General features: G+C 36.5%; 1 protein-coding gene across 2 annotated transcripts; it reads left to right on the forward strand.

Moving 5' to 3' along the window:
- Positions 1 to 419: 419 nt before the first annotated feature.
- Positions 420 to 27,814, forward strand: GOLPH3L (golgi phosphoprotein 3 like). 2 transcript variants are annotated; one of them, XM_081026573.1, is made up of 5 exons: positions 420 to 616; positions 2,407 to 2,604; positions 17,469 to 17,600; positions 18,764 to 18,878; positions 25,632 to 27,814. In XM_081026573.1, the coding sequence occupies exons 2-5, from the start codon at positions 2,419 to 2,421 to the stop codon at positions 26,057 to 26,059; spliced, it is 861 nt and encodes a 286-aa protein (XP_080882699.1). In that variant the 5' UTR covers positions 420 to 616; positions 2,407 to 2,418; the 3' UTR covers positions 26,060 to 27,814. The 2 variants fall into 2 exon arrangements, with proteins under 2 accessions (XP_080882699.1, XP_080882700.1); XM_081026574.1 differs by lacking the exon at positions 17,469 to 17,600 and having other exon boundaries at positions 429 to 616.

Consider the following 27,814-nt stretch of genomic DNA (forward strand, 5'->3'; position numbering starts at 1 on the left):
TAATTTACGAAGTAATCCCCCTGGTAAGTCTATTACCCACCTGTACAAACGTTTATTCCTAGCTTTATTGTACCCCAACACATATCACCTAATTGTCCCAGTATACACTGCTACAGTAACACACCTGCTACAACTGAGATTGACCAACCGAAACCTTTGTAGATGGGCAGCTGCTGTTAGCTCGCCGAACGCTTGGATTGGCCGGCTTGATGGGGGTGGGAGCGCAGCCCTTTTTCCTCCCGTCTACCAACCTTCCTTCATTGGATTGACCAGCTGTCAGGTTGAACTCAAACCTGCCTCCTTTTGGTGGTTGTCTGGATCGCAACACAATACCCGGGGAGAGCCTCCCCTCGTAATCTCCGATTGGCTGGAATCAACCTTGGCGGTTTCTGATTGGTCCAATGAAAAAACACCAAGGTAGGTTGCCTAGTGATCCTAAGGAAGCTGATGTGTTATTCCTTCTCTGCATCGAAGGATCAGGAAGTTGGTGCTCTCTGCGTGGCTGAGAAGTTTTTTTACCTCCTAGAACGGGGTGGGGGGTGGGGGGACGGGTTTCCTCCTGAAATAGAGCGCAAGCTGCTGCCTGCGTCTGGCCGGAACCCAGGAGGAACGCCAGGTAAGCAATGGGGAAATACATTTCCTACCGTCCGAAAAAAACTCCCAATTTTTTATTTTATGGGGAGAGGGAGGTTTTTATTTATTTAATTTTTTGGCCTTTTTTATTTCAAATAGGATTTTTAACTCGTAAATGTACAGGGGGATTCATTTCTTAAAGAAAATCCCCCTTTATTTTTTCCCCCGAAGATTTAAAGTTTCTTGGATTAGGTTAGGACATAAGCCCTCTTCACAGTGCCAGGTAGGCTAAGTGGGGTTCCTCCACTCTTCTTCCCACCTCCCACCAAGAATTGCATTAGAAATATAGTGCCCGTACAAAGAGTCTTTTTTTTTTTTTTTTTTTACAAAGAGTCTTTTGTTAAGTCATTTCATTTGTATTTCCATTTTAAATGTTCATATGCATTTCTGAGCATTCATTTTAATCAGTGTATATTTATCGAGCAGTTAAACCACGTTAAAAACATTGTGCTAGTTGCTATGGAGAATTAAAAAACCCAAGAAGATAATATCCCTGCCCTCAAGAAGTTTACAGTTGAGAGACAGCCATACCAAAAGAAAGACTAATAATTATACTGTAAAGGAAGTAAGTATAAATAAAGTTCTGTGAAAGTACAGCTGAGAGACCAGTTCTGGCCATGGGACATGGGTAGTGGAGAAGGAGATTCATTTAAGCCTTTGCAAAGACCTCAATAGGTCTTCGAAGGATGGGTAGAATTTAAAGAGTAAGGGAAAGGGAGAATTCCTGCATGTACAAAGGAAATGGTTTGTTCCCAGTACATAAGTGGACGTAATGGAAAATAATTGCCAGAAGGTAGAACGGGATCCAGTCACAGAGACTCTTGAATGCATTCTTTTGATATTGAAAAATATATTCTTTTAAATAATTGCTGATTAAAAATATGCATTGTCTATGATCTTAAAAACTGGCATTTATTTTTATCTAAAATGAAGTATGCTAACTTTAAACTTTATCATAGCTATTTTAGTGCATTTCTCTTGACTGTCGATTTTTAAAACTAGTGCATGGAATAAAAGGTCATGTGCTTTGATTTTTTTTTTTTTTTTTTTTTGTAGTTGAGAAAGAATTTGCTAATCTTTTATCATTCTCTTGCCAGTATTTTGTATTGGAAGCTCTTAGTGTATTTACAGGATGGCTAGCTAGGGACTGAAATGAAAGTGTTCTGGCTATCTGGAATTACTACATGAACTTCTGAACATTATTCTCTAGACTAGTGATCTCAATGAGTGCATGACATGAGTCATTAGGGTTTGGGGAAGAAATATTAGAACCTGTATTTCTATTTAGATTTTTACAGCATTTTACTTTATAATATTTGTGTATGTTTTATAATGTACCATCGAATGTTTATAGAAGTTATATATAAATTATGTGCATTTTGGGGCTGGATGCTGACAACTTTTTGCTGTCCCATATTATTTAACTTGGGGAGGATCCATTTCGTGAAACAGGAGTCACACTGATTGACAGTCACTCCTCGGTTATAGATGATGCCCAAGAAATCAACAGGTTTAAAAGACGACCATTTCTACTGGTCTTTAAAATTACTGATTTGATTTCTTGTCAATGCCTTCTGTGGATTTTGTCTGTCGCAATTTGGAAAGATAATGCGTTACCGACCTAATTTTTGATCATTACTCCTTCCTTTCTGTATTTCAGTTCATGAATATTGTTTATTTGTGTACATTTTCAGTATGCATGTGTGAATATCTGTGTGTGTTTATTTCCATAAGCACACATATAGATTTTGGGTTTTTTTGTCACTCCTCCAGAAACAGTTCAGAATGACCACTTTAACTCACCGGGCCCATCGCACTCAAGTAGGCCAGAACTCTGAAAAGAAGGTAGACAGTGAAGAAGACATTATTAATCAAGACAAGAGTCCAGAGAGTGAAGATTTTGGAGACTCCAAGGACATCCGCCTCACCCTTATGGAAGAAGTTCTGCTCCTGGGACTAAAAGATAAAGAGGTAATGTGGTTAGGTCCGCCGGGCCGTCTCAGAGACTCTTACATAGTGGAATGTTTTCAGGAAGTAATACAATAGAATATTTTGATTCATGTGAAATTGGCCTTAGAATTATGCCATAGCCATCTGGGGGCCGGATGGGGAGTTTAGGAGGGTGGCTGATCCTTGGAGGGTAAAATCAGCAGTGTAATTACCTAAAGTGTAACTTCATTACAGAAGTATTCCAAAATTTGAGAGGATCCAAGAGAGGATACAACACAGTGTAAAATTTTTGTGCTTAACAGTTTTCCAAGGGAGCTTGATGCCGAAACAAAGAGGGCCCACACATTGAAGTCTTCTTGAGCTTTGGGGGAAAAAGTCTTTTAAATGATAAGATAAGGAAACAGGTCTGATTAGCTGTCTTACAAAACTAAACGGTAGGTAGGTTTCTTACATGTAAAGAAATAGCTCTTTCATTTTAGTCTGTGACTCTTTAGAAGTGAAGTATCAACAGTTGATGAGGATTATTTTAATTTTAGAAAATGTTTTATTTCAACTCTTGCTAAGTTTTCCCTTATTAATAGAACATTTATTTTATAATAGAATTAGGCTGAAGGTAACAAGTCTTGTGATATAAACCAATATTTTCTTAGCTTTTCTAATTAGTAGTATACATTGTCCTTCATTCGGAATTTAACTTTTTGTGATGTTTTCCCATCACTTTCTTCCCTTATGAAGAGGTTATGAAGTTACATAAATGTAATATTTTAAACAGTCTACTTCCTTTCCAAGAAAGTCTTTAGTAAGTAAATAAATAAACAAATAAATAAAGGCATATTTATTATTGGTCTCAGTTTTAAAAACTTATCAAATTGAAATGTTACTTTATATTTTACTCAGTCTGGCTTTGATAATTGTCTTTAGGTAGACATGAATTGGCTACATATTCCTAGTAAGATCTTTTCTACATTGATTCCTCAACTTAAGAATACCCTTGTTTCTTAAACTTTGCTTTTATTTTTTACCACTTGTCCCTTTTTTATTTTTTGTCATTTCAAATTACCAACTTGAACAAAACTTACAAGGCTTGTTATAGCCTGTATTTTATTAAAACTGGTGTTAGAGACATGCCCACATATACTTGGTCAAGAAATACTGTGTTTCCCCGAAAATAAGACCTAGCCAGACCATCAGCTCTAATGCGTGTTTTACAGTAAAAATTAATATAAGACCTGGTCTTATTTAAATATAAGACCGGGTATAATATAATATAATATAATATAATATAACATACCAGGATGAATATAATATAATGAGACCAGGTCTGATATTAATTTTTACTCCAATAGACACATTAGAACGATGATCCAGCCAGGTCTTATATTGGGGGAAACATGGTAGATATATCAGAAAATCTTGCCTGGAAGTAAGTTTTCCCGTTTGGTGAGAAAGTTGATGAGGCTCTAGTTTTGTAAAAGTTAAATAAATGAAAAAGCAACACTGCCTTTCTAAGAGAATGTCAGAGTAGGTCTGAAGATTAGGTGGCATGCAATACTGTTTTGAGATGTTAACACAGTGCCCAGGAAACATCACTGACTGTAGAAGAGCATGTTAGAACTAAAAAGCCATTTTGTTTGTTTTAGTTTTGAACAGAAATGATTAATTTCCTGCCGATCCTAGATACTAGAATTTTTGCTTCTGTTCTGTAGGGAAACTGCCTTTGGACTTGTCTTTGTGTGTTTCCAAATTTATAATGGTTAATATAAATTTAAGGAAATAGAATAGAACAATAAAGGAACCTCCTCTTAGAGCTGTAATCATAGTGGGTACTCGGCATATTGGTAAGATACTGGACACAAATGGCATCATTTTAATTGCTTTAATTTTATTTTTCAAGATAGTTGATACATTAAGTTTTTAGCTATGAGTTGGCTCAGGAAGACTAAGAAATTATAAATTCTTAAATACACAGGAGAGGTCAAACCTTCTGATATATTAAAGCAGTAGTAGTAGTTTTTCCAAAATGCCTCTTAACTATCTCTAAAAGTATGACAGTGATTTCCAGCTCTACTTATTCTCATTTCCCAAACTACTTGTAGATTTACTTAATCAATATGTAGTGTGATTAGGAACACCCATTATGTGCTTTAGTAGCATTATGTAAATACTAAAGTAAATATCAAGTAGTGTAAATATGGTGCCTGCCTTCAAGTAACTTGCATTCTAGCTGGGGAGACAAGACATACATACTTTTTTTTTTTTTTTTTTTTTTTTTTTTTTGAGAGCCCACTGGCCCATGTGGGAATCGAACCGGCAGCCTTCGGAGTTAGGAGCATGGAGCTCTAACCACCTGAGCCACTGGGCCGGCCCCGACATACATACTTTTTAAAAGTTAAAAAAAATGTCCATCAACAGCAGGATGAATAAAAATCATCTATTTATTTAAAAGAGTATAAATATATTTTCTGTTCAGAATGAAAGTGAAGATTGTTACAAAGTACGTATAATTCTCATATGTTCAGTAAAGGAAGCCAGACACAAAAGAATACATACTGTATGGTTCTATGTATATAAAATTCAAAACACTGTAGTATTTGGGGTTGCATATTTAGATGGTAAAACTATAAAGAAAAGCAGGAAAGGGATAACCATAGTGGTTACCTTTTTATGAGGGGTAGGGAAGAAGGTGGGTGTTAGTGATTAGAAAAGAGAATGAGGGGGCCTTCTGGGTACTACTAACAGTTTTCTCTTTCTGTACTTGGGAGATGTTTCATGAATATTCACTTAGAAATAATTCATTGAGCTTTTCACTTTTGTGCACTCTTCTGGGTGTGCATTATATTTCATAATTCAAAAGATTTTTAAAGAAGTAAACAACAATAAAAAAGTTTTTCCATGTTACGACATTAAGAGCTGAGGGAGTTGAACGGAGGAGAGATCATTGTGGGGTTGGAATAATCTGGGGAAGAATAGAAAAGTAAAACAAACTTGGCCTTTAAAAGTGGGTGGGATAAAAAAAAAAAAAAAAGAATGGGTGGGATTAATAGAAAAGCCAAGAAGGGAATATGTCCTGGATGAAGGAACCTGAGTAAGCAACAGTATCAGGAGCTTCTTGAGTTTGGGAGATAACCAAGTAACCAGCATGCCTGAAGTAAGGAGGTGGTGTTCTTGGGGGACAGTGAGAATCAAAATTGACAAATTAGATCCGACCAGAGGATGGAGGATTTTGGTGCCAGGCACAGACATTTGGACTGTTTCCTTTAAGTAAAAGAGGATCAGTCTAATACAAGCAGTAAAACCCACTTCGTTTTTGTGTCCGTATTAAGGACTTGGTGATATTTTTGCTCTGTTTTTTGTGAGCATGAGTTTTGATATGTATATATTCCTTGTTTTGCATCATTTGAGTCTGTGACATTTCAAAAAAATCATAAATGTTAAACTTGGTGTCCCAAAGAAATCTTCACTGAAGATTTCCATAAGATTCTCAGTGTAGAACCCAATACTATAATTTTAAAAAATTATCTCTTTCAAAAACATGTAAGTAGAAGATAATACAACGAGGTTAATACTTCAAGAATTGTAGGCCTAGAAAGGAATGACAATAGGTCATATAGTCACAATTGCTTGTGAAACATTACTGTCATCCCCTTCTTAAGATTAGGAGTAGTTGCCACATGCTGGCTTAAAATGTTGAGCTTCATTGTCTTGGGAAAATAGTCAAGGAATTTAAATATATGTTGAAGAATCTAACCTTTCAAGTACATTTAAAATTAGATATTATCTCAGTTCAATAACACTGACCTCAACTGAGAAAAGTAAACTTGAGCACCAGCCTGACCCAAATAAAATAATTTACTTCCTGTTGAAATCAAGATCCTGTTTGTCATTATTGCCTGTGATAAGAATTTTGCTATAGATATTATTGACTCATGGACAGTTAGTGCTTTAATTAAATTGCTAGTGTATTTAAAACTTGTCCTTTATGAGAATCTTTTTTATTAAATTACCTGTAAGAGGAGTAAGCCTATTAATGCTTTTGACTTGGTGATAATCTTTTTAGTTTGTAGATAGTGTTTTTTAACTCTCTTCCCTTCTTTGCAAAGCTTTCTCTTAGTAATGCCATTCATTGAATACCTACTATGCATTGGGACATAAAAGCCTTTCATCATATTTCTCATGTGACCACTGGAGTAAAAATTGACTCCAGAAGTAATTGTTCATTGGAATTATGGAAATATGTTTCCATTCATCTGTTTGGTCATCAAAAATGTATTGAATGTCTCATATATATCAAGTGCTGGATATTAAAAGAGAACAAAGACAACAGTCCCTGCTTTTGAGGTCATCTATAGTCTAGTGGTATGGGAGTGGCTGAGAAGGTGGGGGAGAGGGGAGTCAGCAGACCATTGCGGTAAGGTGTGATGTATGTCTGGGTAGTGAGGGAAGGAAGAGGAAAGACCTAACTCGGATGCGTGGTGGAAAGTGATAGTGGAAGAGGGAAGGACAAGAGATATTGGGAAGGATTTCTGGGAGATGATAACTCTTAACCTGAATTCTGAAGGTGAACAAGAGTTAGTCTGTGAAGAGAGACATCTTGGAAAAGAGACAGCAGCTGGATGTTTGTGATCATTTCAGTGATTTGAAAGCATCCTAGCCCCTTTAAATGAACTCAGGTGTTTTGAAATGTAAGTGCCAAACAGAGCTGGACATCCAATTCTGTGTTTTATTGTTGAACTTTTTTACAATTGTGAAATATGGCATATCCAGAAAAGTGTGTAAAACACATAAAATTAACAAGTAATTTTAAAGTAAACGCTCATGTAACCACCGCCAATAGCGTGTTGTCACCATCTTAGAGATGTCGTCTCGTCCCCTCCCCAGCCCCATGCTACCCTACCTGCCTGTAGTTTTACATGGGTCCTAAACAAAGCTATTTTAGTTTTGCCCATTTTTAAACTTAGTGTTATTAGGTTAATACTTTTATGTATTTTTTTTATTCAATATGATATTTGAGATTCACCCAAGTTGTCACATATACTTTAATTCAGGTCATTGCAATATAGTATTTCATTATCTGAAGATACCACTATTCATTCATTCATTCGACTGGCTAATGGACATTCAGGAATCCATTATGATCAGTGCTGCTGGAATATTCTAGTACTTATCAGTTATGGTCTTTCAAATAATGCCACTATTCATACATCTAGAAAAATGATGAAGCAGGCTGGATAAAAATTTTAAATTATAAAATATGTTAAATTAGAAAGCATTAGCTAAGCTTTTTCAAGCTGCTAATGATTTTCCATCGGTTATAATTCACTCCTTGTAATTTATTAGCAATGGGAGATTGCAAGTGCAAGCTTTTTTAAAGCTAGGGGGAATATTGCAGTGAACTAATCAATACATTTTTATGAACCAGTCAGTCAGTCCACAACTCGTCAATGAATGGCTATAGATAGGGAAAATGTGCTCCTCTTTGAAAGTTGCTCAGTCCTAAAGCATTTTAAAATTAAAAAATTAAAAGTTTGATTTAGGTCACTCCCTGGCCTTTTAGTTTCCTGATTGCACAAAATGAACAATAAATCACTTGTCAGTAGTTATGTCAAGTGAATAGGGCAAGTGTATCGGAGGGACTCGTTTGTCAGGTTTTGTGGTTTTTATTAACAGACTGTTAAAAAAAAAAACCAAAACTTGTTTTTATTATATCCGGTCATACAACCCCAGATAATTATTTACTATTGGTACAAAAGGAAATAAACTGAGAGACCAAAGTCCTATTTTAGTAGTCAGAAAAGAGAGTTTAGGCTACTTCATTGAGAACCTGCCTTTCCCTGGACCCTCTTTCCCCCCTGAATTAGCACACTGTTCTCATCTGAATTATCTGGTATTGATACTAAGTCAAAAAGGACCCACTTCAATTTGGACTTTTGGCTGTAACCACTGAGGCTATAAACTTGATGTGAGCCATTTCATCTCTTTTGTTTCCTTCATATGTTGTGTTTGTAGTTTTCAGAACATTTTGCGCTTTTCTCTTCTTGATCTTCAAAGCAAATATCATCCTCTCTTTATGGGAGTCAAAGTTAAATGGTTAAATGGACAATAAGTTTTAGAATTTACGTTCAAAGTGACTCTGAGGTTAGAAAAAGACCTGCTCACAAAATGGGTATCACATATTTTTCTTCATTTCTTGCTGAGTATTCTTCAGGATTATTAATTGCTTAGTGTGACCCCAAGAATTCCATCTCCTAGGATAGCTTTATGTGGAGTTTAACGTAAAACCCCCTTTTAAGATAAAAGATTATTATTTTCTGTGGTAATATTTAACACAAGTTATTTTTTTCAAGTCTTATCTATGACTTTCTTATTCTAATGTGTAGTACCCTAACGAAGTTCACTCCTAAAGATTTTGGGATCCCATAAAAATGAGTGAGTGGACATCAGTAATGTCAGAATAGGGAAAAGTACCACTGTAAGCAATTCCCAATGATATAATTTTGTTAGTTGTATGTTTCATCCCATTACTTCAGATTTTAATGAAGAACTATGAAAGTTCTCAACTTTTTATTTTTTCTCGTTCTTCCCTCAAATACGGTATTCTGCTCATAAGGAACAATACATCCAAGTAAATAAGAAGTTTAAATAACCCAGTTGGCAAAACGAAAAATGTTTAAAGACACAATAAGTAATATTTAATTTATTATAACCATATCTTTAGACTCTGGTGTAGAAATAAATAGGCATTATATTTTTCTGCTCAGTTTACTCTGACAGCCATCAATTAGAACCCCTGTCATATATCTTCCTTATAGGAGGAGGAGACTATTATTATACTAAAAAGAGATAAATATGAGTAAGTAGTATTCTTCTTGAATCTTAAAGCTTAAGAAAATAAATAGACAAGTCTCCTAGATTTTTCTGTGAGAGTATGATTATATTAAGCTTGCTAGAGCTGCCATAACAAGATACCAGACGGGTGGCTTAAACAACAGAAATTCATTTTCTCCCAATTTTAGAGGCCAGAAGTCCAAGATTTGGTTTCTCCTGAGGCCTCTCTCCTGGCTTGCAGATGGCCATCTTCTCACACTGTCCACACTGTGGTTTTTCCTCTGTGTTCCCATCCCTGGTGTCTCTGTGTGTCCAGCCAATCAAATTGGGTTAGGGCCCACCTTAGCCTCATCTTAACTTACCTCTTTGAAGGTCCTATCTCCAAATGCAGCCACAATCTGAGGTTAGGGCTTCAACATAGGAAATTTGGGGGGACACAATTTAGCCCATAACAATGATATAGAAAAGTTTTAGAGATAATTATGTAACATTTACTTATGTCCGCCTGGAAGGGCAGTTCAACCTCAGCAAGTGTCATTAAAATCGTGTAGTGATATTTTTCCTTCAGTTCATATCAGCCAACATTTATTGAGAACCAGCTCTATGCAAGGCACTGAGAAAAATAAGGAAAACAGAAGTAACTTCAGATGTGTTTATCTTCCCTCAAGGAGCGTATGACTCTGCGGTGGGAGAAAAGATGTGTATATAATAACCATACTACTAGACACTATATGCAAATGCTATGAGAAAGATACAGAAAGTGCTAGAAGAACCTGGAAGAGGAAGAAATGCCTTGGAGGTTATTCTTGACTTTCTCTGTTTGCCCTCACCTATTTAGTTATCCAAAAGGTTTAAGGTGGGAATGGCAAATGGAAAAAGGTACTGAATCAAGGTTTTTGAGGTTTATATGTTCCTTGGTAGATTGTGGTAACGCTTTTTGGGTATCATTGACATTTTTTGTTTAAATTTGTCTATGATATAAAAATAGCTTCATTACCTTTTATTATTTTTAGAATAAAATGTGTTTATACTAAGAAATTCAGGAAAAGATCTACATGAGAGATCTTACTGGTATGATAAACATACCAGTAAGGTGTGTTTGTCAAACACACTCTATATAAATATACCTCCGTTTATTTTTTAAAAAAAGGTTTAAAGAAGAAAATAAAAGTCACTCTTAATCTCACCACTGAACGATAACTACTGTTAAAATTTTGGTATATATTCTTATAGACTTTTTTCTATGCATATTTCTACACAGACATAATTACAACAAAAATTGACCACATCGGATAAGTTATTTTATAGCCTTTTTTAAATTTAATATAAACTGGACATCTTTCATGTAAATAAATAAAACGGCTTCATATCATTTTAATGGCTTCATAGGATTCCATTGACTAAATGTATATTGTTAACTTCTAAAGCTTGTCTGCAACTTCCCAGAGGGCGGGACAGTGTTTTCCTGGCTTTCTAGCCCCACCGTATCTGCTTGCCCTTATTTCTCATTGCTCCAGTCAACATGCCATTCCAGTTCTATTTATCTTTTTTCTTCCAATTTTTTTATTGTGATAAATAAACGTAACATAAAAGTTACCATTTTAACCATTTTTAAGTGTACATTTCAGTGGTATTCACATACATTCATATTTTTTTGCATCATCACTACCATTCCTCTGTGGAACTGAAAGTTTATACCCATTGTCCAATAACTCCCCATTCCCCACTCTCTCCAACTCCTGGTGACCACCATTCTACTTTCTGTCTAATTTTGACTAATGTAGGAAGGTACCTCATATAAGTGGAATCATACAATATTTGTCTTTTCATGATTGACATTTTATTTAGGAAGCATAATGTTTCCAAGGTTCATCCATGTTATAGCAAATGTCAGAATTTCCTTTTTTTTTAAAAAAAATTTTTTTAAGTAAATTTTATTGGTGAATATTGGGGAACAGTGTGTTTCTGTAGGGCCCATCAGCTCCAAGTTGTTGTCCTTTTAATCTAGCTGTGGAGGGCGCAACTCAGCTCCAAGTCGAGTTGCTGTTTTCAATCTTTAGTTGCAGGGGGTGCAGCCCACCATGTGGGAATTGAACCGGCAACCTTGTCGTTGAGAGCTCGTGCTCTAACCAACTGAGCCATCTGGCTGCCCCTCCGGAAGCTCAGCAGCAGCTCTTTGTCTTCAATCTAGTTGTGGAGGGTGCAGCTCACTGGCCCATGTAGGAATCTAACTGGCAACCCTGTTTTTCAGACCCTTGCTCTCTAACCAACTGAGCCATCTGGTCGCCCCAGTATTTCCTTCCTTTTTAAGGTTGAATTGTTATAATCTTGCTGTATTGAAACTTATTAATATACATTGCGTTTCTTTGTCTCTTGTAACCTTATTTGATTTAAAATATATTTTGTGTGATGTTAGTATAGCTACCCCTGCTCTTTTTTGGTTACTATCTGCGTGGAATATCTTTTTCCATCCGGAATATCTTTTTCCATCCGTGCACTTTTAACCACTCTGTATCTTTGGATTTAAAGTGAGTCTTCTGTAAACAGCACATAGTTTGAACACGTTTTCAGTCTTTTTGCTAGTCTCTGTCTTTTGATTGGAGAGTTTAATCCATTAACGTTTAAAGTATATTTACTCACAAGGGGGAACTTCTGTCATTTGCTCTTTGTTTTCTGCATTGTCTTAAAGCTTTTCTGTCCCTTATTTTGTGTTTCGTTAATTTTTTTGTAGCAAAACATTTTAATTCTCATTTCCTTTTCTGTTTGTTCTATAGTATTTTCTCTGTTATCACCATGAGGATTACATTTAACATCCTAAAGTTATAACACTTTAATTTGAATTTATCCCAATTTAACTTCAGTAATGTACAAAAACTCTGCTTCTATACAGCTTCATGCCACTGCTTTCAGGTTTTGATGTTACAAACTTATATCTTTATAAAATGTGTGTCCCAAAACATAAATAATTGTTTTTATAATGCATTGATCTCTTAAATTATGTACAAAACAGAATATAGAGTAACAAACCAAAGTCACACTAATGCTAACTTTCAGACTAGTAGTTTTTTAATGTCTTAGTCTCTTAAATCATGTAGAAAACAAAAAGAGTTACAAACTATGTATACTATAATAGTAGCTTTTATAATTGCCCATGTGTTTATTTTTACTGACATCTTTGTCTTTTCATACTGCTTTGGGTTACTATCTACTGTCCTTTCATTTCAACCTCTAGGACTCCCTTTAGCATTTCTTTTGTACAGGGCAAGTCTAGTTGTAAGGAACTCCCTCAGCTTTTGTTTCTCTAGGAATGTCTTAATTTTTTTCACTTTTGAAAGACAGTTTTGCTGAATATGGGATTCTTGGTTGACAGGTTTATTTTTCTTTTAGCACTTTGAATATCTCAGCGTACTGCCCTCTAGTCTCCAAAGTTTATGGTGAGAAAACTGTGAATAATCTTATTGAGGAGCTCTTGTATATGACAAGTGGCTTCTCTCTTGCTGGTTTTCAAGATTCTCTTTGTCTTTGTCTTTCAGCAGTTTGGTTTTAACGGATTCATTGTGCTCCTCTTTCAGTTCATTGAACTTTTGGATTTTTATGTTCATGTCTTTTATCAAATGGGAAGGTTTTAACCATTGTGTCTTCACATAATCTCTCTGCCCCTTTTACGCTCTCTTCTCCTTCTGGGAGTCCCACAGTGTGTATGTTGGCTCACTGTTATTGATGTCCCACAGGTCCCTGGGCTCTCTTCATTCTTTAATCTTTTTTCTTTCTGTTCCTCAATCTCAATAATTTCCATTGTACTGTCTTCAAGACTGTTCATTCTTTTTTCTCAACTCTGCCTTTGAATCCCTCTAGTGAATTCTGTATTTCAGTTATACCTTTAGTTCTAGAATTTAAATTTTCTGTCTCTTTATTGACATTCCCATTTTGTTCAGACATCATTTTCTTGATTTTTCTCCCCACACCTTTTCTTAGTTCTTTGAGAATCTTGCAGATAGTTTTAAAGTCTTTGTTTGCTGGGTATACCATCTGGTCTTTCTCTGAGACAGTTTCTGTTGGTTTATTTTTTCCTTTGACAATATGACTTCTCTATCACTGAAACGAAAACTATATGATCGGGAAGAGATGAGAAAACAAAGAAAACTTTCTTTTAATTGCTTTAATACTAGCTGAAATGTTTGCACACCTGTTGAGATTCATAAAGTCACCAGGATTATATAAAAGTAGTTATGCCTAAGTAAATTATATATTCTGAGGTAAGTTATAGTTTAACCTTCATTAGGCAGTTAAGTTGTATAAAACTAAGTATTAATCAAAAATGAAAAAAAGCTTACTCCCTCCTTAAAGAGAAGTTACAAATATGACTCGAAATAACCATGAGGCGGGCAGTGGAGGGAACTATTCCCAGTGTTGAGTCTAAGATCAGGCCCTCAGGAAATTTGGCTATGTCTGTGGATATTTATGGTTCGAGGTGAGCTTTTGCCAGGTTATCATATTTCATAATAAATGTATGCTTTCAAGAAACATTTAATGAGAAACACTATGTCTCAGTCAGGTACTCTCTTCTTAAGGAATTTATAGTCTACCGAGGGTAAACAGTTTATTGCAGTGGGATATGAAAAAATGACGGGAAACGTATATATACACAGGCACACCCAGGTGAGGAGCCTAACCCAGGGGTGGAGTGGAGAGAATGACAAGTTAGAGAAGGTAACACAGAAGATGTGAGCCCTGTACTTAATCCTCAAGAACAAGAAGGGTTTGGGAGAAGAAAGAGTACTGGGTCTTTTAGACAGAACTGTGTTCAAAGGCCAGTAGGCAAAAAGGATGCATTAAGAGTACTTAAAATAGTTCCGGACAGGTAAAGCACAATGTTCTAGGGGAAAGAGGCCAGAGAGAGACTAGCAAGCAGTGTTCTGGTGTGAGTCCTACACTGAGGAATTTGGACTTGACTGAAAGGAGCATTTGAAGATTTTTAAGCAGAGGGGAAGGGAGTTACATAATTAGATTGGAGCTTAAAAGATCATCCTGGCTATGGGAAAAATGGATTGGAAGACCTCTACCTCTTGCAGTATGGTTGTCAGATATTAAGTCGTGAGTAAACTTATTTTTAATGTATCGTTGGGCCTTTGGACAGTAAAGGAAATCTTCAGGCCCCCCCCAAACAAACACCAAAATTAAAATCCTGAAGGTGAGAAATAAACAGACATGAAATCCAGATTGCTCTGGAGCAAACTGCCAAATCAGTCCAGAGATTCAGGAATTGAGTGGTCAAGAATAAACTTTGGGATTGAGATAAAATGGGAAACTAGGCATAAATGTGGTCCCAGTTGTGTGGCGTTCCTCCATGGCTGCCTTTCAAGAGAAACAAATACAGATCTTCCTCTCTGGAGGAAAACATCCTCAGTTTAGGCCTCCAGAATCACACATACGCACAAAATATGGACCTCTTAATCAAACACCAAACATACAAAGAAACAAACATCCATGAGAAAGAATCATCAGAAATAACAAATAATAGGTCTTTCAAGGACCTCAGATCAGGCACTATAAAATATCCATGACATTTTAAGAAATAAATAGAATCACAGAATGAACAACAACAAAAAAAAATGATCACAAATGACCAGGCAAATGTGAAAAATGACTACATAGAACTTTTATAAATGAAAAAATATTTGAAATCTAAATCTCAGGGTCAGTTTAACAGATGTAGATGGAGAGAGTAAGTTGGAAGCCAGATATGAAATAACTTTAGAAAGCAATATAGAGACAAAGGAAATAGAAAATATAAAAGAGGTTAAAAGACATGAGGTTAGAGTAAGAAAGATTGGAGTCCCAGAAGGAAAGAAATAAGAACAGAGAGGAAAGCCAAAACTTTTAGAGATAAGAACAGAATTTTTAAGAACTAAGAAATGAACCTACGGAAACAGGAAACTTGTACCAAACAGGATAAGTAAATTCACAATCACATTGTAGGCAAACTGCAAAACACCAAGAGAAGATGTTAAAGGACCAAAGAAAAAAGGCAAATCACCTACAAAGAAACCACAATCAATAAGAATGATAATTTCTCACTTGCAACAGTGGAAGCTAGAAGAGGAGGGCATAATATCTTCAGTGTGATAAGAGAAAACTATCAACCTAGAATTTTATGTCCAGAGAAACTCTCTTTCAAGAATGATGGTAAAATAAAGCCATTTCAGATAAGCAAAATAGAGTTTGCTTCCAAAAGACTTTTACTTAAGGAAATTCTGCTTTAGGAAGAAGGAAAATGGTACCACAAAGGAGGTCTGAGATGCAAGAAGGAATGGTGAGCAAGGAACTTGGTAAGCATCTGAGAAAATCTAAACAAGTGCTACCGGTGTGAAATAATGATGATGCTAATAATAATGTCTAATTTGTGAGGTTAGAAAAACAAAATATCGGTCAACTAGGAGAGTGGAGTGGTTAATATATTGATTCATTTTAAAAATAGATCTTTTATTAAGTTTAAGTTAATTGTCATGCATGTTAAAATGTCACGGGTAACTTTCCTAAAGAAAAGGGAGCGTATAATTTCCAAAGCAACAGAGGAAAAAAAATACAATTAAAAAAATGTTTAATAAAAAATGATTTGCCTCTATTTAGCTTTGTGACCTCTGTCATGTTACATAGCCTCCATAAACCTTAGTTTCTCATCTTTAAAATGTGGATCCTCCCTTACAGGGTTGTTGTGAAGATATAATCAGATAATACGTGCAAAAAGCTTAGCCCAACTCTCTACATAGTAGGTGTTCAGTAAATATTAGACATCACTGCTCTTACCTGGTGATCTACTTGTCGTAATGCTTTAAAGCCATGGCAGATCCTCCCTGCCAATATTTCACCCAGCTTCTCTCCAGCGAGGGGGAATGCTACAGCCAAAGATAGCTGGGGAATGTTGAACGGTTCTGATAACTCTGATGGGTCTCCCTTGTGTCAGTCCTAACTCCTTGCTCAGAACCTTCAGGATTCAACATTGCCTTTCAGTAAAAAGTTCAGAACCTTAGGGCTGGCTCCAATCAACTTGATCTCATGGTTTCTCTTTAAATCCTTGAGTTAGATCTCTAAACATATTTGAGGTCTCCTTCCTTAACACTAGTTTAAAATGCCATTTGGAAGAATAGGTGGAATTTGGATGATTTCCTTCATCTGGAAAACCCTCCCTCTCTGCTGATTCAAACTGTTCTTCGAAAACCAGCTCAGGTCCCCAAAGAGTGCCTGTCTATTCTAGAGCAAAAGTGATTTATAGTTTGAAAAACTATCATCTAAACCAAACTTCTAGCAGTTATTTATGCCTGTCTCTTCTACTGCTTTTTCAATTGAGCTTTTATTTAAATGTTGTATTATCACCGAACTTTCCTCAAATTTTCATGGTCTTTCCAGCCAGATGTTCAGCTCTTGAAGACAGTGCCTATTTTCTTACATGTCTTTGTATCTTCTGTAGCATCTAGGGAAGGGACACTAATATTTAAGTGCCTACTGTATGCCAGGCACTGTGATAAATGCTTTCTTCTGTATAACATCTCATTTGTTCCTCACAGCAAAAGGAAAGATAGATATCGGTGTCCCCATTTTACAGATGAGGACATTGCACTTGAGACCCTTAAGTCGTCAGTGGCGGAGCTGGGTTTCTCCTACACCACCCATCAAAATAGCCTGCAAATAGTCCGTATCTTGGACGCGTAAAAGGTTCAATAGGTTTATACGTTTTTCTACTTATTCGTATCCCACTCTGAAATTCAGTGTGTCATGGAAACATTACAAAGAAGCCCAAATTCTTCTCAAAAATTAAAATTTGACATGCTTATTACTAACTAACAGCCAAACCATAGTCATACACAAAGAGCTTTAAGTCAGACAAAATCATATGGGGTAAAGGGTGGGTTAAGGGAATTAAAGAAAGATTATTTTACTCTGTGCTTCGAGTTCATGTAATATGATGCGAAACAAATCATGACAAAGTGAACCATTCTTAGGGTGCTCGCTGCAAGTCCATATCCCTTTCAGAACATTCTTTCTCTTTTCCCATTTTCCAGGGTTACACATCTTTCTGGAACGACTGCATATCATCTGGCCTGCGAGGGGGCATCCTGATAGAACTGGCCATGCGGGGTCGAATCTATCTGGAACCCCCGACCATGCGTAAGAAGCGACTCCTAGACAGAAAGGTACAGCATCTTCTGTGGACATGCTCTTAGCTTAGGAAAGGGCAGGTCCAGTGGCCCATGGTGGAGGAAGAGGAAGGCTCGAGTAGTGACTGACTCAGGTGGCCCTTTGGCTAACAGGTTTAATTACCCTACACCAAAGAGAGAAATCCAAGTATCCATAGTCTAACGAGTGGTAAGAATTTCTGGCTTTTTTCTTTTTTATGCAGAAAAATCCCAGTAGGGATGCTGTTGATCAGTCCTCCCTCCATCGCTACAGCTAGAACATTCTGCGATAGAGTATTATATGGGCGGACGCAAACACCTGGGTCACGTGCAGTCTTTGCTTAACTCTGGTCGTGCTCAGATAACCGTTCAATGTCTCGCCTCCCACTTACTGTTCTCTCCAACACAGGAACTATACTCCATATTCTCACTCTTCCTCTGTTCCGCTGACAACTTCACTGCCATACTCGGCACTCTACTGAAACTACATTCTTAGGTGTCACCCAGCTCCTTTTCAGTCTTTAGTTTTGTCTTTTAACCTACATGTGGCATTTGACACTTTTGACCTCCTACTGGAAACTTCCTTCATTCTTGGCCCGCGTTGCAATTACATGTTCTTGCTCCTCTGGCTGCACCCTGTTTCTTTTACTTCTCCATTCCTTGCCATCTGAGTCTCAGTGTGTATACTTTGCATAATGTCTGTCCTTTTGGAGGGAGCATTTACCTTTACAGCTTCGTCTCCATGATATGAACTCACAAATCCTGGACCTGTCTTTTTTTCCTGCCTCAGGAACACATTCAATTGTTGGCTAGACAGTTCAACTTGGCTATTCCATATCAGTTAAAACCAAACTTGCCCATTTTCCCCCAAAACTGTCTTTTTTCCCTGACTTTCCTACCTTTATTAATTATTTTACAAGTAGGTTTTCCAGACTCAAAGAATTACTATGAACCTTTTCCCTATTATTATGTATATCCGGTTTGTCACTAACGCCCACTTCACATGTTATTTTGATCTCCCCACTGTCACCCCATCCTAGATTTTTAAACTTCTTGAAAACAAGGATAGTGTATTATGCTGCTCTGCATTTCCTATAACACTTTACCAATAATGTACATACGGTATAATGAGAGATTTTAATTTGAATAAATCAGGGCCGCTGTTTCTCCTTTCCTAAAAGGTACTGCTGAAGTCAGACAGTCCAACGGGTGACGTTTTACTGGATGAAACTCTCAAACACATCAGAGCCACAGAACCCACAGAAACTGTCCAGACGTGGATAGAGCTACTCACCGGTAAGATGGCTCAAAATGAGTCAGAAATCCTATACTTGTAATCTTTCTCCTACTCTTAAAGGTCCGGAAAAGAAGTACAGAAATTCAAGGTGCCAGGTAAAATATATATCTATCGTTCTTCACTGTTAACTGTATGAATGAGGGACAGAGAAGGTGTGGCTGATCAATACCGAAAGTTTTCCAAAGCCTCACCTTACCTCTGCCACCCTATCCTGTAAGTTCTTTAGTAGTATTCTTCACAAGAAAACTTTTGACATCTTTATTGGTATATAATTCACATACACATTGACCCATTTAAAGCATACGGTTAAATGGATTTTAGTATATTCACACAATCGTGAAACCATCCATCACAATCTTCAGTTTAGAATATTTTCATCACCCCCAAGATAAACCCCATACTCAATAGCAGTTTTCCCTAATTTCCCCTAACCCTCTTGCCCAGCTCTAGGCAACCACTGATTTACATTTTGTCTCTATAGATTTGCTTATTCCAGATATTTTGTATAAATGAAATCATACAACTTGTGGGTTTTGTGACTGGTTTCTCAAGATAATGTTTTCAAGGTTCATCCATGTTTCAATACTTTCTTTTTTCTTTTCTTTTTTTTTTAAGAAGGGCGCAGTTCACATTGGTCCATGCGGGGATCAAACCAGCAACCTTGGTGTTCTTAGCACCACGCTCTAACCAACTGAGCTAACCGGCCACCCCCCCTTTTTTCTTTTTTAAGAACAAGTTCAAAACCTTTTTTTTTATAATTAAAGTTTATTGGGGTGACAATTGTTAGTAAAGTTACATAGATTTCAGGTGTACAATTCTGTATTACATCATCTATAAATCACATTGTGTGTTCACCACCCAGAATCAGTTCTCTTTCTATCGCCATATATTTGATTCCCTTTACCCTCATTTAGCACCCTCGTACCCCCTTACTCTCTGGTAACCACTAAACTATTCTCTGTGTCTATGAGTTTTCTCATTTGTTTGTCTTGTTCTTTTGTTGTTTTTTGTTTATATACCACGTATCAGTAAAATATGGTTCTCTACTTTTTCTGTCTGACTTATTTCGTTTAGCATTATAATCTCAAGATCCATCCATGTTGTCACAAATGGTCCTATTTCATCTTTTCTTACCGCCGAATAGTATTCCATTGTGTATATATACCACAACTTCTTTATCCATTCATCTATCGAAGGACATTTTGGTTGTTTCCATGTCTTGACCACCATAAATAAAGCTGCAATGAACAATGGAGCACACGTGTCTGTGGATAAATGCTTTCAGGTGTTCAAAAACTTTAATGTGAGTCACAAGATCTATGGCATAACATTTTAGGAAACTCGTCCACAGGACACTTTGTCATAGCCACTGTCACCTGCTGGGACCTTTTTATTTTTTTTAATTGAAATTTTTATTGAGGTATTTGTAGATACACATATGGTTGTCAGAAATAATACAGAGAGATCTCTTCTATGCTTTGCCCAGAATCCCCCATTGTTAACATTTTATAAAACTATAGTATCATATGGAAACCAAGATATTGGCATTGATACAATCCACCAGTCTTACTAGAATTTCCTCCAGTTTTAAGTTGACTCCTTTATGTTGCTGGATAATATTTCATTGTACGGATGTACCACATTTGTTTATCCACTCTCCACTTGATGGACATTTGGGTCATTTGCACTTTTGGGGTATTATGAATACCGCTGTTATGAATATTCCTGGGCAAGTTTTCGTGTGGACATGTTTTAATTACTTTTGGGTATTTAGTAAACTTTTTGTTGTGATAAAATATGCAAAACATGTACCTATGGGCTATCTGTATGTCTTTGGAAAAATGTCTATTCAGGTTCTTGCCCCATTTGATTTTCTTATGTTCCATTCTTGGGATAAATTTCACTTGATCATACTGTTAGATTCAATTTGCTAATATTTTATTAAGTATTTTTGCTTCTATATTCATAAAGGTTATTGGTGTGTAATTTGATCTAAAGAGAGTCTTATAAGACAGCATGCAGTTGGATCATTTTTTTTTTTTTTAGTTGGATCATATTTTTAATCCATTCTTCTAGTCTTTGTCTTGTAATTGTCCTCTTTTCAAGTTTGCTAATTCATTCTTCTGCCTCTTTAAATCTGTTTTTGAGCTGTATAGTATATTTTTCATTTCAGTTATTGTATGAGTATTTAAGCTCCGGGTTTTCATTTTGGTTCCTTTTTAGAATTTCTGTCTTTTTATTAATATTCTCATTTTGTTCATACTTTGTTTTCCTGTCTTTGTCCACGTCTTCCTTTAGCTCTTTGAGCAACTGTAAGATAGTTTTCAGATCTTTGTCTAGTAAATCTGGCATCTGTGCTTTCTCAGGTACTTATTATGTCAGTAGCTTTTGTTCCTATGAGTGGGTCATGCTTCCCTGTTTCTTTGTGTGTCTTGTGATTTTTGTTGTTGTTGAAAACTGGACATTTGAATCTTATAATATGGCAACCCTGGAAATCAGATTCTCCCCGTTCCTCAGGATTTGCTGGGCTTTTTGTTTTGTTTCGTTTTTAATATTGTTTTATGGTGTCTCTGTGCCATGGATTAGATGAGATGAAAGCTTCAGACTCACGTCTTTTCTGAGGTTTCTTTTCCTGAGCAAGCACTGTGGCTTTCTAATATACAGTATATATCCAGTTGTTTTTTAATATAAAAGAACAACAACAATGCTTATTCTCTAAATCTCCCTGGAAGCTGCTTTAGCTGGTGGGGATTGGAACAATGGCAGCCAACCTTTACCTGTATGTCGGCCACCAGAAGCTGGAATCCATAATCAGAACAGAGATCTTGATATTTCAAAGACAAGGTCTTTATTGCCCACCCTGCCTCCAGCAAGTGGCACCAAAACCACAGATTGCTGTCCCCACAGCTGCCTGTCGTGGCTGGGAGCTAAAGGCTGAAATTGACCGATATTAACCACAATCTGCCAGCCAAACCTTGCCCTGGAACCTACAAACATTCAAATAGACTGCAGAGTTCCAAAATAATTATTTAAAAAATAGATTCTACTTGTACAGCTGTTGTCTAGGTGGAGAGATGGATTTCTGGCGCTTCCTACTCTGCCATCATTCCTGGCGTCATACGTCAATGATCAACATTTTAAAGAATCATATCGTTTGTCATTAGGATCCACTTCACATATTATTTTTGTCTCCCCACTATCATTCCATACTAGAGTTTAAACTTCCGGGGGCCGTGAATAGGGAGTGTTTTTCACAGTGGCAGCACCGTTTTACACTCACTTCTGCCACCAATATGTGAGAGTTTTAGTTCCTCCATTCTCATCAACACTTAACTATTTTCTCTTTTTTTTTTTTTTTTTAATTTTTGCCATCCTAGTCTGTGGTCGTATTTTACTGTGATTTTTATTTGCAGTTCTCTAATGACTAATGATGTTGAATTTCTTTGTATGTGCTTATTGGCCATTTGTATATCTTCTTTGGAGAATTGTCTACTCAAATTCTTTACCCGTTTTTTAAATTGATTTTATCTTTTGCTATTGAGTTGTACTTTCTATATATTCTCGATATAAATCTCTATCTGATACATGAAGTGCGACATTTTTCTTCCATTCTGTGAATTGTCTTTTTATTTCCTTGACGGTATTCTTTGAAGCACAAAAGTCTTCAATTTGGGTACATTTCAATTTTTTTTCTTTTGTTGCTTTTGCTTTTGATGTAATATCTAAGAAAGCATTACTAACGCAACAGCATGAAGATTTTTTCTGTATTTTCTTCTAAGAGTTTTATAGCTTTAGCTGTTGTTACATATGGTGTGAGGTCGGGCTCCAGCTTCATTCTTTCACATGAGGCTATACATATTGTGACCTAGTTGTCCTAGCACTATTTGTTGAAAAGAGTGTTCTTTCTTCCATGAATTACCTTGGTACCATTGTCAAAAATCATTTAACCATGTATGGGTTTATTTCTGGACTCTTGCATTGATCTATATGTCTATTCTTATAGACACTCTAAGTGTCTTATAGACACTATCTTGATTATTGCAGTTTTTTAGTGATTTTGAAATCAGCAAGTGTGAGTCCTCCAACTTTGTTCTTTCTCACGATTATTTTGGCTATTCTGGGTCCTTTGCATTTCCACATAAATTATGGGATCAGCTTGTCAATTTCTGCAACAGAGCAAGTTAGGATTTTAATAGGGATTATGTTGACTGTAGATGAATTTGGGGAATATTGCTGTCTCAATAATAATACGTCTTCCAATCCATGAACATGGAATGTCTCCCCATTTATTTAGATCTTTTTAAATTTTCACCAATATTTTGTAATTTTCAGTGCATAAGTCTTGAACTTCTTTTGTCAAATTTATTCCTAAGTATTTTGCTCTTTTTGATGCTGTTGTAAATGTAATTGTTTTCTTAGTTTTGTTTTCAGGTTCATTACGAATGTACAGAAATTCAGTTGACTTTTATATGTTAATCTTGTATCCTGCCACCTTGCTGAACTTGATTATTAGCTGTAATAGTTTTTAAGTGTATTCCTTAGATTTTTCTATATGCAAGATCATGTCACCTGAAAATAAAAATAGTTTAACTTCTTCCTGTCTAATCGGGGTACCTTTATTTCTTATTCTTGCCTAATTGCCCTGGTTAGTACCTCCAGGTCAGTTCTAAATAGAAGTGATGAACATGGATATCCTTGTCCTGTTTCTGATCTTAGCAGTTCAATATTCAGTCTTTCACCATTAAGTATGATGCTAGCTGTGGGTTTTTCATAAATGCCCTCTTCAAGTTGAGAAAGTTCCACCTATTCATACTGTGTTGAGTGTTATCGTCATATAAGGATGTTGGATTTTGTCAAATACTTTTTCTGTGTATATTGAATTGATCATTTGGTTTTGCTTTTATATTACAGAATTGAATTTTTGGATGTTAAAACAAACTAGCATTTCTGGTATAAGCCACCTGATCCTGTTATATAGTCTTTATTATATTTGTTTTGCTAGTATTTTGTTTTGCTAGTATTTTGTTGAATATTTTTGTACCTATATTCATAAGGGATATTGGTTTGTAGTTTTCTTGGGATGTCTGTCTGGTTTTGGCATCAGAGTAATATTTACTGTATGGATTACGGAAGTATTCCTCTGTTTTTGGTTTGTTTGTTTTTGTTTTTTGTGGTTTTATTTGTTTTGATTTGATTTTGAAAGAGTTCGTGAAGGACTGGTATTAATTCCTCTTTAAATGTTTGGTAGAGTTACCAGTAAAGTCGTGTTGGCCACACTTTTCATTGTGGGGAGTTTTAAAATTATTTATTCAATCTGTTTACTTGTTGTAGATCTATTCAAATTTTATCTTTCTTCTTGAGTCAATTTAGATAATTTTTGTGTTTCAAGGAATTTATCTGTTTCTGCTAGGTTATCTAATTTGTTGGCATAGTGTTATTTATTGTATTATGCCCTTATCACCCTTTTTATTTCTTCAAGGTCATAATTTTAGTAATTTGAGTCTTCTCTCTTTTTCTCTTGGTCTAGGCTTATCAGTTTTATTAATCTTTTCAATGAGCCAGCTTTTACTGATTTTCTCTATTGTTTTTATTTTCTTGATTTCCACTCTAATTTTTATTATTTATTTTCTTCTGCTTGCTTTGGATTTAGCATGCCCTTTTTTTCCCCCTAGTTTTTTAAGGTAGGTTAGGTTAGGTTATTGATTTGGCATATCCTTTTCTACATAGCAGTTAGAGTCACAAATTTCCCTCTTGGCACTGCTTTAAGCTGCAACCATAGGTTTTGGTATGTGGTGTTTTCATTTTTATTAAACTCAAAGTGGTTTTTAAATTTCCCTTGTGATTTCTTTGACCTACTAGCTATTTAGGAATGTATTGTTTTATTTCCACATTTTTTTAAATTTTCTCAATTTCCTTCTGTTACTAATTTTTAATTTAATTCCATTGTGCTTGGATATAACATAGGTGTGATCAAAAAATATGGTGAATGTTTAAATATTTTTTAAAAAATTATTACAGTAAAAGACACATTGCCATTAATTCCCTTCAAAATATTCCCACTCGCTTCAAACACACTTATCCCATCGTTCTTGCCACTTTCTGAAGCACAAGTACTCTTTTGTGAGTGTCTTTAGTTGCTCATAAAACTGGCTGCCTCGATGTCTTGAATCATTCTGACTTTGGGGAAGAGCCAGAAGTCACACGGTGCCAGATCCAGTGAATGAGGTGGATGAGGACACACCGTAATGTTTTTATTTGACAGAAACTGCCATATATCAGAATCAGTGTGTGAAACGGAGCATTGTCATCATGGAGGATGAAACCATTTGCCCATTTCACGTTAGTGCATTGTTCGTGATCCATGATTTATGGCACACTTTAAAACACACCTTCTCTCAACCGTGGCTCACGCCCGACTACACGGAACAAGTTGAAACTTGTCACATACTGTCACTAAGGTTCGACGCACCACTTCTAGTACTGAAGATCCCTGCCTTTCCGTTGGATGGCACTTGGTAGCAGCATTCATCATATTTCTTGATCACACCTTGTACTTTGTATGTTTTCAGTCCTTTTAAATTTATTAAGGCTTGTTTTGTGGCCTAGCATATGGTCTGTCCTGGAGAATGTTCCATGTACACTTGAGAAGAATGTACATTCTGCTGTTAGAGGGTGGAATGTTCTATAGATGTCTTGTTAGATCTAGTTGGTTCACAGCGTTGTTCCAAGTTTTCTGTTTCTTTTTCCTATAGGCGAGACCTGGAATCCCTTCAAATTACAGTACCAGCTGAGAAATGTAAGAGAGCGCATTGCAAAGAACCTAGTAGAGAAGGGTATTCTAACCACTGAGAAGCAGAATTTCCTCCTATTTGACATGACTACTCATCCAGTGACCAATACAACAGAGAAACAGCGACTAATGAAAAAACTTCAAGATAGTGTCCTAGAGCGGTGGGTAAATGACCCTCAGCGTATGGACAGACGAACTCTAGCACTCCTGGTGCTAGCCCACTCCTCCGACGTGCTGGAGAATGTCTTCTCCTCTCTGGCAGATGACAAGTATGATGTGGCAATGAATCGAGCCAAAGACCTAGTAGAACTGGACCCTGAAGTGGAGGGGACAAAGCACAGTGCCACAGAGATGATCTGGGCGGTGCTGGCAGCTTTCAATAAATCCTAAGGCCAGCAGGTGGGTTTTTCCTTCTTTCCCTGCTGGCTTGGTGACTGTCAGAGACACCGTCACTGAGTTTTGTGCGATGAGATGTTGTTCATCATCTTTCTTTCCTTCTCTTGAATCAGACTTGTGATTTGGGGAGAGCAACTTGAGGGCTTCTCCATAGACCTTGCCTGTTATAAGCAGACTGTGTTTCTCCCTAGACTTCCACTCCAGGGGTGACTAAACTAGGTGAGCCCACACATGCCCAATAAACATTTTCTCTCATTTCCTGGTTTACTTCCCATCTAGTGTGCTTTGGGATAAGCAAGATTATCTAAGTGGGATGTGGAGTTCTCTAGCCACAGAAGGTGAATGAGACGTAAAAACAAACCATTGATTACATTGTTTAAAGTCTTGCTTTCCATCTTAAATACATGTTTTCAGTCTTTGTCTCTCAGACTCTGCTGTAGCCTCATGTAGCTTATGGAAATAACTGTCTCTTTGAATAAAGGTCAATAGAAACAAAACTAGTTTATGGAGCAGGTGGTCTCTGGGATTGTATATCCCACTAGTGATTTTCTCACGTTCCTATTCTAGCCTAATGAGAATATTCCAAACTTGAGTATCTGGTTCTCACAGCCGTAGAAGCAGAAGTATATTCTCTACTCTTTCTTAGTATTATCCTACTCCATTATTCATTAGGACAGAAGTCGAAATGGAAAAAATATATTTATCTCTCAGCCACCTCTTTCATGCAGGAAGTGGCATCAGAACTTGCACACGACTGTCCTGATTCCTCCAGACTACTTTAATCTCTCTACTCTGACCGAATCAAGAGGGTTATAAATTTCAATTGCTGAATAGCACCGTCCTGAGTCTAGATAGTATCTCTAAACTCCAGGTCTTCTTGTTCCCTGTTTTTGGCTTCCTACATAAATTGATAGATGCTGTCTACCTGTAAGAGTTCTGGAAGTAGTTTTGTCTATATTTAATTCACAGATACCCTCCTAGTCCTTCGTCTTGTGTCAACACAACCATCCTTCTCGCCAAATCTCTAAAATGTTTTTCTGTTGAGGTAGTGCAAAGAGAAGCTTATTAAGAAAAACCCTAGTTGGAACGTCAATTTGGTATCTAAAGCATGCTGATACGAAGTTTAGTATTTGGACTAGGGGAAAGGCACCAAGTTGTGCTAACGTCAAGCGTTTATTATACCAATACTAGAAGGGCATCCTGCCTCTTGACCATTAGAGAGAAATCGGCTGTCAAAGAGTTAATGCAGGTGACTGGCCCTGAAATTAAATCTTCCCGATCAGAGGTAATTCAATGAATGATTATCATTTTCATCTCCCCAAACCTGTCTAGGCCCACAAAATTCCCCAATTAACTTTTTGTTGTTGTCTTTATTTTTCACTTCAGGTACCACGTAGGTAGCTAGAGATACAAATTTTAACATGAAACAAATTCTCAATGTGAGGTTGAGTAGAGCTTTAGTCTGGCTCTCTGAAAATACAAAAACCAGTCCATGTGTTGACTCTGCCTGATTTAGTTTTTCTTTCCATTTGAACAATTTGGCAGGAATTGAAACCAGGTTTTCCTGTGGAAAGTTTTAGCTTGATTGAGGGTGTGCAAGTTGAGTTCTTTCTTGCAACTTTGGGTCATGTTTATATTGTTAAGATGAGGATGTCTTCAGTTTGAATCTGCATAATGTTCATTTCAAAACACTTTCTCGTTTAACGCATATGACCTTCACGTTTCTGTATAATAAAGATAATTATTGGC

The sequence above is a fragment of the Rhinolophus hipposideros genome, assembly GCF_964194185.1.
Source record: "Rhinolophus hipposideros genome assembly, chromosome: 19".
In the NCBI taxonomy this organism is placed as follows: domain Eukaryota; kingdom Metazoa; phylum Chordata; class Mammalia; order Chiroptera; family Rhinolophidae; genus Rhinolophus; species Rhinolophus hipposideros.